A 13706-nucleotide genomic window follows, 5' to 3' on the forward strand; every position below is an offset into this window, starting at 1 on the left:
TTTGAAGCCACGGGACATGAAATTGATTTTAAAAAAACCAAAACTATCGCCAAAATTGAACATTTTAACAACAGAATAATCAGAGAAGCCATTGAGATAGAAAAACGCCCCCACAGCATGAATAAACGAGATGATACCTCTCGTCTACCAGCCATTTGGAAACCTGCCTTGATTGACAGACGAAGCCCAACCACCAAGAATGATACCAGACCCAAACTCATGATAACATCACATGACATCACCACCACACAACCATTCAAAAAGCAAATCCGAACCCACAACGATAAAGACACACAACCACAAAACAGAAACCTAACTACAGCTGCAACAGCTGCAACATCAGCCACTTTAAACCCCTCCAAACCACACAATAAACAAACTGACACCCACTATAAAAACATGGCACCACCACAAACACGAAGCCGAACAAAAGCAGCACAACTCACCAGCTCAGGTCTGGAGCTGGCAGCTGAGACCAGCCCATCCACTCAGAACACACCCCCACCCAATCAGAACACACCCACCATTCAAAACACACTCCCACCCAATCAGAACACACTTGGTCCCCTACCCAATCAGAGCACACCTCCACAGAACACACCCCCTCTGGCAGTTTAAAAAAGAGGAACAAACAGCCACATGCTTCTCCCAGAAGAAGGAAGCAGAAGCCTGATGATGACGGATGGGATTCCGTCGAAACGTTGCGCCTACACCTTTAATTCTACGCGGGGAAAAACCCGAAAAACCAAGGATCCACATACAGGCACCCGCGAAAACCTCAGAAAACATATATATATATATATATATATATATATATGTAAAAAAAATTGGATTTCTAACAAAGAATTAAGCTGAAACAGGAAATAAGATTTGTCCTGTGTTTGGGGCCTAGCAAGGTTATATATACCCAATCAGAACACACCCACCATTCAAAACACACTCCCACCCAATCAGAACACACTTGGTCCCCTACCCAATCAGAGCACACCTCCACAGAACACACCCCCTCTGGCAGTTTAAAAAAGAGGAACAAACAGCCACATGCTTCTCCCAGAAGAAGGAAGCTAAAGCCTGATGATGACGGATGGGATTCCGTCAAAACGTTGCGCCTACACCTTTAGTTCTATGCGGGGAAAAACCCGAAAAACCAAGGATCCACATACAGGCACCCGCGAAAACCTCAGAAAACATATATATATATATATATATATATATATATATATATATATATATATATATATATATATATATATATATATATATATATATATATATATATATAAACACACACAAACCGCTATCTGAACGCACTCTCACACCACCACCCAGCACAGATCAACTCCGTAGCCAAGACACTCATCTCCAGAACAAAACACCTAGCTGACGAACAACACCAAAAAACCGAACTACACACTCTCACTAATGTACTAACAGCCAATGGATTCCAAAGAAACACGATTACCAACTTAATCCGAAGAGGGACACCCACAAAAACCCAAGACAGAGAACAAGAAAATGGCAAAGCCCTCCTCCCATACTTAAAAGGGACCACACACAGAATCAGCAAGGTCCTCCAAAAACACAACATCAAAACAGCATTCTACACAGACAGAAAAATATCCACCATCCTAAGAAACCCCAAGGACATAATTGGCTTAGAAAACCAAGGAGTATACGAAATCCCATGCTCCACCTGTCCCACCACATACATCGGACAGACCAACAGAAGAATAAGTGCACGCATTGAAGAGCACAAAAACTCACTCAGAAAAGGAGAACAAACTTCATCCCTGGTCCAACACTTTGAAGCCACGGGACATGAAATTGATTTTAAAAAAACCAAAACTATCGCCAAAATTGAACATTTTAACAACAGAATAATCAGAGAAGCCATTGAGATAGAAAAACGCCCCCACAGCATAAACAAACGAGATGATACCTCTCGCCTACCAACCATTTGGAAACCCGCCTTGATTGACAGACGAGTCCCAACAACCAAGAATGATAGACCCAAACTCATGATAACATATGACATCACCACCACACAACCATTCAAAAAGCAAATCCGAACCCACAATGATAACGAGGCACAACCACAAAACAGAAACCTAACCACAGCTGCAACATCAGCCACTTTAAACCCCTCCAAACCACACAATAAGCAAACTGACACCCACTATAAAAACATGGCACCACCACAAACACGAAGCCGAACAAAAGCAGCACAACTCAACAGCTCAGGTCTAAGGCTGGCAGCTGAGACCAGCCCATCCACTCAAAACACACCCCCACCCAATCAGAACACACCCACCATTCAAAACACACTCCCACCCAATCAGAATACACTTACTCCCCCACCCAATCAGAGCAACCTCCACCCACAGAACACACCCCCTCTGGCAGTTTAAAAAAGAGGAACAAACAGCCACATGCTTCTCCCAGAAGAAGGAAGCAGAAGCCTCCAGCCTGATGATGACGGATGGGATTCCGTCGAAACGTCGCCCCTACACCTTTAGTTCTACGCGGGGAAAAACCCGAATAACCAAAGATCCATATATATAATATATATATATATATATATATATATATATATATATATATATATATGTATGTATGTATGTATGTATGTATGTATGTATGTATGTATGTGTAACCTCTAGGCCACAAGCTCTTTCTTACTTTGTTAGCTGAGAAGCAAGGGAGATATGTTTTGCCAATTGTAGACAACTTGACTTCATAAAGTGAAGCAACTACCCACCCAATTAAATAAAAATACATTATACTCCTCAAAATATTCAAATTTAAAATCATGGGAATTCACAATATGCTAAATTCTTTCGTTAATTCCAGCATAAAAAAAAATCAGTACAGAATAATATGCTCACCTTTCTTATAGGGTCAAATCCTCAAAACAAGGAAATACTCTATGTTACATGTATCTAATCTTGGTTGTTAAATGCTTTTGCATGTTCACTTTATTTCTTTGTAGACTACGTGTATTATTCTCCTGTTTGAAGATCTCTCTTAAATGCTAGACAGGTGTTCCACTTATACAATTCTCTTGCTCCTTCTCCCAACTTCTTTGCTAGAATTTTTACAAGATGAATTGTGGGCAATACTCTGGAACAGCTGGTGACTCTCTCACTGGGGGGTTTCACCCTGAAGTTAAATGGTGGGCAAATCACCAAGGAATGAAATTCAGTACCAAAGACAGAGATAATGACAATTATGAAAAGAACTGCGCTGAAGAAGATCATGCTGGCTGGTGGTTTAACAGGTTGGCTATGTTTTCACATTACTTTGATTTAGAAGAACTTTTTTTTCCCTAAACTCATGTAAAATAACACAAAAGTTCTGGATCTGAGTAGCTATCAATATCCCAGTTAAATGCTAATGCTTATTCTGTCATTATAAATTACAAATAGGTCTCAATTAGTGCAGTTAATTAATTTTACAGAATAGTCACATTATTCAAATTTGCAAATTCACTATTCAAAGCGATACTTCTATAGGAAAAAACAAGCATCTTCTTTGTAAAATTTGTACTGCTTTCCTCTGACAAAATCTTCCTTTTCTCTATCTGCACACACATTAGCAGCATCTAAAACCTCAGCCTCAAGTGTGCATGCACTGTCCTCAATTATGCATGCAGTAACCTCACATTAACTGAATTTAGGGCCTAACCCTAACCCTAAATTAAAAATTTTATTACGGTTAGTCTTCAACTTATGACCTCAACTGAGCCCAAAATATTTGTTGCTAAGTAAGATAGTTGTTAAGTGAATTTTGCCCCATTTTACAAGTTTTCTTGGCATATCTGTTAAGGGAATCACTGCAGTTGCTAAGTAACAGGTTATTAATTGAATCTGGCTTCCCAATTGAATTTGCTTGTCAGAAGGTCACATGACCCCAGAACACTGCAACTATCATAAATACGAGTCAGTTGCCAAACATCTGAATTTTCATCATGTGACCATGGGGATACGGCAACTGTCGTAAGTGTGAAAAATGGTCATAAATCACTTTTTTCAGTGCAGCTGTAACTGTCACTAAAGGAACTGTTGTAAGTTGAGGACTACCTGTATTTGAACTCCACTGTTCACGAACTAATATTTTCCATATTAAGCTGCAATTTGATGCTCACTAAATTGAGCATATAAGTTGCACTGTTGTAAGAATGTTATTTCTCAGGGCACGTCTATAGAATTGTGCTATACAGAAAGTTACCGCAGCAAAGAACTCTATTATAACTTGTTCCTATTATAATAACCTCAAAGAAAACTTTAGTCAAGTGTAATATCATGTACATTTCTTGCTATATTTTCTTGCCTTCCAGGGCTTTGTATACTCTCAATATATTGAATTGTCAAGATCTTTCTTTGACCACCAGGCACAGCAAAATAGATACCAATCTTATTCTCCCTCCTTTAGCAGAGATATCAGATGTGATTCCAGGGGATTAGTTAAATTGCTCTATCACCACAGCTGTTTGCTGCAACACAGCAGAATCTCCCCTATGCCATCAAGGCAGAATTCTGTCAATTTAGATTTTAAAATTTTAATCAGTATTCAGCAATAGCAGATAAATTTATTTTTATTGGTTCGTGTTTGTCTTCTTAGGACTATTGCTCAAATAGTTTAACAGGAATAGGAAGATTTTCTAATTTTATTTTTACAATATTTGGGTTTAATATATTCTTATCATTTTAAAATTATATTTAACTTTGCATGTTGGCCATAATAATAGAAATAACTATTTTTTATCATGATCATTGGGGATGCTGAGAGCTATAGGCCAATGTATTTTGAAAATCTAACACTGAAGAAAACTAGTCCTTCACAAGAAATAGTATTAGAAGAATTCAAGAATCATTCATATATATTTGAAAGATATTCGGATAAAATTCTATCTCTTGGTTGATCATCACTCCTTATGAGTTGTAACACTGGCAAGGACTATAAGCTAGTTTGCAGTGAGTTAAGAAACATTAACTGTTTCCACACACTTGTTCTTTACTGCAGGATTTTGTATAGCATTAATCGAATAGAACATAATGATCAAAAAATGACTTTTAAATGGTTGCATTTTAAATATAAGTCTAAGGGAACTTTATGACAGCTGCCAAAATAATTATTGTCAATGCTGAATTTAACAGGTTGCAAAATGAAGCAAGGAAGTATATTTACAAAGTCAATCTAACAATATGCATAATTCTCAGGGAACAAGTTGCCTCTTATGATTTGAGAACTGTCAGATACATTTGAAAAGATTTTGCCACTTACAAACAGCTTCAGTGTTGTCTCACTTTCCCTTTTGGGGATTCTTCAGGGAAGTTGTTTGGCTCTATTTATTCAGGTTATAAACATAAACTCTTGCCAATTATTGCAAGCATTTTGCAATACAGTTTGAGTTGGACTGAGGTGAAGCCAGGTTTACTGTGTGAAACAATATGATTCAGCTCTCATCAATGCTAAGTAGATAAAATGGAGGAAATGAAACAATGTTTAAATCCTGTTTTCAGTGAAGTCAAAGCTTCCACTGACTTCAGATGGGAGTTTTGTCACTGCTGAAATTAAAAGAGTCACATTTGTTTGTGATGAATCATGAATCAGAACTGCACAGCAATTATTCTGAGTCAAAGAATAATTATTATAAATGTGTTCTTCCAGCCCTCATTTTGTAGTATGTTTTTTGCTACTAGTTGTTTTTTTAATTAAATCTTAGCAATCATTCTGTAAACTTATCATAATCTTTTCATTCTGGACTTCCTTCTACCCTGCTTGGGGATGGGCTTCCCTTAGAAATAATGAAATTAGAAATTGCTGATAGGAGATCTTGGCGAATGACATGCAGCTCAACAGCCAAGTCATAGATGATTTGGTACATAAAAAGGAAGATTGAAAGAAAAGTACAGCTCAGTACTAATGAATTTAATGGGGCTTTCTCCAACCTAGAAGAATATATCTGACTGCAGTCCAGTTCAGATTTTATATTTTTATGGATTCATTATGAGTAGGTACTGATGTAATTGGTCTGTGGATTATGTACATGGATGAATGAACTATTAGGCTATGAGTACTTTGCAAGTAAATGCTGAAGTGCTGCCTAACAGGTTTTATATGTGGAAAATTTGTATATCCTATATATATCTCAAAAAAATGTTTCTGTCACAAAGGGAAGGAAATGTCTATATTTCTGTTGCTGAGAAACTGAAATGATTGTTTTGTATTTAGCTGCAGATATATGGCTACTGTACTGTATGTTCTGAAATAGAATGCATTTTAACTATGAGATTGACTATAACTGAACTATTATTCTGTTTGATTTTGATAATATAACAATTCACAAATTCAAATGCTACAAAATGTGGATCCTCTGATTAACAAAGCCAAATAATCCAGAAAAGCTTAATCCAATGCGATGTCTTGAGTACAACAGTACTGTCCAAAAATGGTATCTCTTGGCCATCCTTAACAACCAAGGCATTTGCATTAAGAATGCTTCCTTCAAGAGAGATGTTTTCTTCCATCAGCTGACACTGTGCAGCATAGTAGATAAGAAGATCCAAATGTAGTTACATAATGAAAAAAATTCTGATGATGAAAAATTATTCTACGATAAAAAGGACTGCCTTTTCCTCTTTTTTACAACTTTCTTCTAGGCTTCAGACTCTTTTCCTTCCAATCTGGTCAAGAAGGTGGTGGAAAAATCAATTACACTGCAGAGAATTCTAGCTGAAATTATTAGATCCATTTTTAGTCACGACTTGTTAAGGAATGGAAATGGCACTGATTGTTCTAGTTGATTACCTCTGCTAGGACCTTAATATGGGAAAACATGTCCCTTTTGATCTTGTTAGATGTCTTTATCATATTCAGTACCATCAACTATAATAGCCTCCTGGACTACCTGCAGGAGAAGGGAGTTGGTGGTATCATTTTATGGTGTGGACACTAAGGATACCCTTAGTGGATACTTCCAGTCAGCATCATGGGGAGATTTGTGATCAAGTCCCTAAAGTGTGAAGTGCCTCTGGTTTTCCCTCCAAATTATTTAATGTGTACATGAATGAAGTGTGTCATTCTGTAGTTCAAACTAAAATAGTTCAGGATGATGTTATCATTCATATGCTCATGATATTCAGTTATACATCACCATCACAGGCTGAGCCAAGAAGCTTCTGAGCTTTAACATAATTTATATAAACCTATTCTCATCTCATAGCAATTAGGTGGTATTGTTATAAAAAAAATTGAGCAGATGCAGTGAGAACATAACTTCCAGGATTCCTAGCTAACCATAATCTTGATGAATCTGATTATGATATTGAAGGAAGAAATCTTCCTAGCATAACTATTGCAAACCCATAATGGCAATATATGGACTATCAGATTTGCTAGGTCTTTATCCTGATGTATTACAATCTTTGTATTCTAGAGGTCTGGTATCTCTTTAAGAGCCAATAGCATGATTATTTAATGTGAAGATTGTGCCATGCAGCACCAATGCTCTATGCTCGCAAGAATGACAGTTGTCCAATTCTCTAGTTCTTTTCTGGGGGGCGGGGGGGTGTTAACTGAGCTCTTTGTTGTGCACAATGGAGCAATGTTTCTGCAAGAACAAAACCAGCAAGCACAGACAAGGGAAAGTACTGATCACAGGCCATCATCACATATGCATAAGGAAAGACAATGGAGTTCCCTGGGCTGCTTTATCAAATATGCCTACCTGATAACTATGAAGCACAGCTAGATTAAGACTTGTGAGTCTTAATGTGTTGTAAGGACACACGTTGTCCTAAACGGTAATGTGACTTTTTAAGCTTTGGTTTAGCATTATGGTTACAGCCAATCATAAATTTGTGAATTGTAAACCCAATCAGTGATTGAGTTTACACACTGTACAAAATCAAGCAAATTATATTATGATCTAGTGCAGAGGTGGGCAACCTGAGGCTTTAGGACTTATACACAATTTGTCACCCCCTTTTTGTGACTCAGTCTTGACTGAGTCATGCTTGACTTCTGGTGACTATGTAGTCTTGTCCATATCCAACAGTACAAAACCGGTTTGCAATTGTCTTTTCCCAGGCTGTCTCCTTTCCAGTTTAACTTAGAGCTTTAGTATTTCCTGGTGATCTCTTATCCAGGTACTAATTAAATCTAATCCTGTTTTGCTCTTGAGACAGCCCAATTCTGCTAATAACTTGTAAATAGAATCATGGCATCATGGAAAATCTGCTCCTCACTACAGGATCCTTTAGAACTTTTCTGACAGGTGACCATCCAGCCCCTGTCTGAAGATCTCTTAAAAAAGAGCTTATCACTTTCTGTGATGCTTCATAAGTGAGAATATTCCTCCTGATGATTACCATAGCATGAATTCCCTTCCTTGTAATTTTCCCCCTGTCCTTTTTGAACTTTAGTACCCAAAACTGGGGCAGAGTAGTCTAAGTATTCTAAGTGGAAGGGCAGAGTGGAGTGGAGCAAATAAGCTCTGTGATCTGGTCATTTTGCTTGTGTTAACACACCCCAAAAGTAGGAGGTGGCGTGTGCTTTTTTTAGCTACTGCACCACATATTTGTTTTTGTTTAGCTTGTGGTTAATACGGCCCTTTTCCTAGCCAATATAGCTATGTTGTCTAAATTGAGAAAACTGTGCTAGTGAAATAAAACATAATTACCGGTAAGCATATTGGTTATGTAAAGTTTGGTTATTTTTATTGCCAGTTGTTCTTGTTTCAAGAAATGATTTTTTTTCTCTTCAAATTAAGTTGATTAGCAAAAAGTAAAAACAATTAGTGCTGAATCCACCAACAGAAAGAAAATACTTTGGGGGATTATTTTTCTTGCTACATTTCTGCTCTATTGGAAAGAACATTCAGGAAGCAAAAAAGGAGAATGATAAGATGTAAAAGTGACTAGAAAAAATATCTGCACAACTAATAAATAGGTACTTATTTTTTAAAAAGGAGCTTTGATAAAAGGATGAAGTTTAAGAATTGCTCAAAACTGTCAATGATGTGAAATCTGAGGAGAAAAAGAAAGAGGGTACTATTACAAAACATGATATTGTAAATGTATTTAGAAATTAGAATTAATGTTTTCAAATCTTGCAGCTCCTCCTTATAATTTAATCTAGTTTTTTGTATATAACCCAGATTTTATTTTACCCTTTCTTTCTTTCTTTCTTTCTTTCTTTCTTTCTTTCTTTCTTTCTTTCTTTCTTTCTTTCTTTCTTTCTTTCTTTCTTTTTTTCTCTGTCTTTTTCTCTCTTTTTCTTTCTTTCCTTCTTTCCTTTTCCTTTTCTTTTCGTCTCCACATGAGGGCAGAATGCTTTGTCTATCTTCAATATTTTGAGAGAGGGTTGTATAATTTTTATTGGAAAAAAACTTTAAACAGAGTTTAAAAACTACAGCAAACCTAAAGTAAAAAGTAAAAAAGGAAGAAAAGAGAAAGTGAGAAACAGTGAGAGACAAAGAAAAAATCTCTAGAAGCGACTTCCATACTTCTATACAGCACTTACTGGAATAATTATTACAATTTCCACCCTCCCAAACTATTGTTTGTTTTCCGTTTTTCATAAGCAACCTTTTTTAATCAGTAAATTCAATATTTTGAGTTGGTATTATGAGGTTTTTTTCCTTATTTTTGTAAACATCCAAATAAACCTAACCCATATATTCCACTTATTTTTGCTTAATTGGCTGGAGGCAGGGAGATATATTTTTTTTTATTCAGTGGTTTACCACAGCTAAATGATGTAATCCTTAAGAAACTCCTGTGGTTCCCCAGAAAAGATTATAGGGTATCCACCTTTGATGAATCTATTCAAAGGAGAGCTAAAACAACCCTCATACCATCTCCGGATAGTGCCAGATGAGATTGTTGGATTCTTATGTTCAGATGTGTTGCCCCAACCATTTCATCTAATATAGGATAGGAACAAATATCATGATAATCCATTTATAGTTCTAACACTTTTTCCCCCCAGGATTCTTCTTTTTCCTTCCAACCAAAGAAGAAGTCATTGAAGAGGGAAAGATGGAATAGCTGCTTAAGGAAGGTCTTTATTTTGGTTGTAATCATAACCCTCCATCCAGAAATATTATCAGCAAAATTGCTTGAGATAATCATTATTCTTGGTATTAAACTAGTTGTATTTCATGGAAAACTACATTATTTGACAATATTTGAAAATGATTGATGCACTAGATCATTTTGCGTGCCTTTTATGGTCTCTTACCTATTATTATTGTTTTATAACACTAATGTAAACACACACATGCAGTGAGTTGTTTACTTACCTTAAGGGCCATTTCTTCATTGAGCTGATCTCATTGAGATCAAGGCAATCATTGGGTGGATTTTAGGCATCATAAAAGTATAGCAAATCACTAGTTGTTATTAGTTAGGAAATAAGCAGGGTTTCTTGGGATATTTGGATATTTGGGGAAAATGAAATAACTTTGTCTGAAAATCAATAGAACTTGCCTTACACAAAATCACTATAATACAGCTCCGTATAATTAGGTTGATTCAGACCTCGAGTCACAGAATACATTTTGGAGAGCGTTGCTGGTGACGTTCCTGTAACGCCTGTTACTAGACAGTCCTTTGATGATGAGTAGGTGATGATTCTCTTCAGATCTAAGGTCCACACAAGTGGCAAAGGGTTAGAGGTAACTGGATTCCCCCAAAGCAAAAACCGGTACAGATGAAGCAGAAATTGTGCCCCCCTTTTAGTCCCAGGGATTAAATATTACTCAGGCTTCAAGGACTAAAATGCAGTGTATAGAAAAAAAATAGTTCACAGTTTCTACTTGCAAAAATCTGAGGAAGCTATGATTTTGTTTGAAACTAATAGATATCTTCTATTTCTTTTTCTTCTTCTATTTCACTAGATGTCACACTGCCAACCTGAATGGCCTGTACTATAATGGACCCTATTCAGCAAGGACAGATAATGGAATTGTGTGGTACACATGGCATGGCTGGTGGTATTCCTTGAAGTCTGTTGTCATGAAGGTCAGACCATCGAACTTCAGTCCCAGTGTAGCTTAGGGTTTGTTTCCATATTCATCTTAATCAAATCAGTTAATCAAATCAGCATTCACTAGATAAAGAATCTACTGAGTCAAGTTCAGTCATTAGTAAGTATATGGATACTTCATACACAGTAAAAGTGTTTTTTTTGTGTGTTTTGTTGTTGTTGTTGTTGTTTTTGGCAGCAATCGGGATATAGCTTGCCACTATCTTCTTCTCAGAAGCTCTTTTGAACTTCTTGGTCTGGTTTACAGCCCTGGCATTTCTTGATGTTCCTCCATTGAAGCTTTAACCAGAAGAAGATAACCCTATTGAGATTTTTTGAGATCAACCAAGGTGTGGCCAAATGCTGCCAAAAAACTTAATCAGGTTTCTTTTTTTTAATCTAAAATTTCATATGAATGAATTCTAATGAGTTCTATTTCTGGTCATTTCATGGGCATACTCACATTTGTAAAATTCAAATAAGTTCCATTTCTGGTCATTTCGTGGGCATATTCATGCATTATTTACTTTTCAGTAAAACCACAATCCAAATTAGGATTAAATATTCATCCCACTGATTTTCAAAAGCTTAAATGTGCTTAATGCTTTTATGTATTTTTATTGAAACGAAAACAAATGGCATGGACATATAAAACTGAGACCTTTAATTCCACAGTCATTAGCTAAAAAAGGTGTTTTAGGTCCTATTCCATAACAGCTACATTACTAGAAGATTTAAGACTTTATTTGTATTTAAGAGCATTAATTCTATCATGTTTTTAACTTGCCCCTCTTCACAAGCAGAATATAATCTAAAATATACACTGGATGAAGTTAAGTCTTTCAGATATTTTACACTGATGACCTACAGATCTGTAAAAAATATATACAGTATGCTTGTTTTCAGATTTTCTGAATGTTTGCCCATCTTTTCTGTTACATATAATTAAAGCAGACCTTCATGTGGGTCCTACTCACACCTACCAAAATAGGCATATATAGAGTGTCTGAATAGACAAATAATACTAACATTTAGTGTTGCTTTCATTTTATAGACAAAATCACCCAACATTCAAAGTGCCAGAGTGAAAAAATGATCCCTCCAGTTTAGTTAAAGGCATATCTAGGTCTATGCGTATGAAAATGGAGATTCAACACACATGTCATGCCCCATTCAGAAGAAATGTCTGAAGATTTCCATAAAACCTAGTTAATACCTATTAATCTGGAAGAGATTACATAAACTCTGTTAAAGTTTAGGGATCCATAGTCCAAGTATTGAACTGGAGAACGTCTGGGACAATGAATCCTTTCAAGGGTGACTGTCTTCTCAAAGTCATTCCATCACTACTGTTTAGGAAATGAATTAAAGAAGCCCCAAACTCTGGTGTTACTTATTCACTTGGATTCCCTTTTTATATGTACTGAAGCATTATAAATATTCTGAAATGTGGAAAATAGATTTTTACAGAGCTATGTATGTTTTAGCTTTATCATACATAGTTTGCTATTCCTATTCCACTACGCTGCACTTATGTGGAAAGAAGACTGAGTAAGACTGAAGAGTAAATATCCAGAGTGGATAGAACTAAGTGGCTAAATCTCACATCTTTTTAGGAGAATCTAATGCAGTATCATTTATTTTAGGCTGAAATTTATTTTTGATGTAACTTATAATCATCGAAGAAGGGAGACACTGCAGTGAGGATATTTTCTAAATAAAACTTGATAAAGGAGCACTGCTTCTCTAATCTACAACCTCACAAAAACTGCTGCAAGTGAACTCAGAACAATATGTATCTTCTATTATTTCAATATGGCACACCTATTAATTGGCTGATGCTCATGACATCATTGGTGACGAATCACAATTTCTTTGCTACTCCTGTCCTTTTTTTAAAAAACCAAATTAGTGACAAAGAAGAACATGAAAAAATATAGGTCACTTAAAAAGGACAGTGTAGTTCTAATAAGACAAATGCTGGTTTGGATTAGTATATTCACTGTTAAATTACCATGTCAGTATGATTCTAGATCTATTTAAAATTTAAATAGGGGAAACCAATGTTGTCATCCTTATATTGCAAGTAAAGTAATGCAACTGGTCAGCAATACCTGCTATAGGCTATGCTAGTATGCTATGATAAAGTTGATAAGATATTGGTTAGTCAATTAACTATATCAAAGCATAAGCATCAGCTACACTAAAATACAATAAAATGAGACAAGTCAAGACACAGTGAAGTGAGATTAAATAGAATAAAATATAGCAGGTAAGATAAATATAAATGAGACAAAATAGTAGAAGGGAAGAGAAAGAAGAAGAAGAAGAAGAAGAAGAAGAAGGAGAAGGAGAAGGAGAAGGAGAAGGAGAAGGAGAAGGAGAAGGAGAAGGAGAAGGAGAAGGAGAAGGAGAAGGAGAAGGAGAAGGAGAAGGAGAAGGAGAAGGAGAAGGAGAAGAAGAAAAGAAGAAGAAGAAGAAGAAGACTTTATGAAGTCAATTAACTATATCAAATATATAAAACTGATACAAAAAGTGCAAATAGATACAAAGAGAAAAAAGTCATAATAGATCATTACCCCTGTATTTAACCTCAATCTGATCAAGGTATTCTGTCCTCTTGGAGATGGCATTTGAAATTAAGAGTGCAATCTTATTGATGATATGGAGTTTTG

General features: G+C 36.1%; 1 protein-coding gene across 1 annotated transcript in view; it reads left to right on the forward strand.

Moving 5' to 3' along the window:
- FGL1 (fibrinogen like 1) overlaps window positions 1-12396 on the forward strand; it is a 34965-nt gene extending 22569 nt beyond the window's left edge. Inside the window, exons 6-7 of the mRNA XM_083367529.1 lie at window positions 3090-3277; window positions 10904-12396. Coding sequence (XP_083223655.1) covers window positions 3090-3277; window positions 10904-11063 — 348 coding nt within the window. The 3' untranslated portion in view covers window positions 11064-12396. The remainder of the gene's footprint in view (window positions 1-3089; window positions 3278-10903) is intronic.
- The last annotated feature ends 1310 nt before the right edge of the window (window positions 12397-13706 follow it).

The sequence above is a fragment of the Vipera ursinii genome, assembly GCF_947247035.1.
Source record: "Vipera ursinii genome assembly, chromosome: 7".
NCBI classification, from domain to species: Eukaryota; Metazoa; Chordata; class Lepidosauria; order Squamata; family Viperidae; genus Vipera; species Vipera ursinii.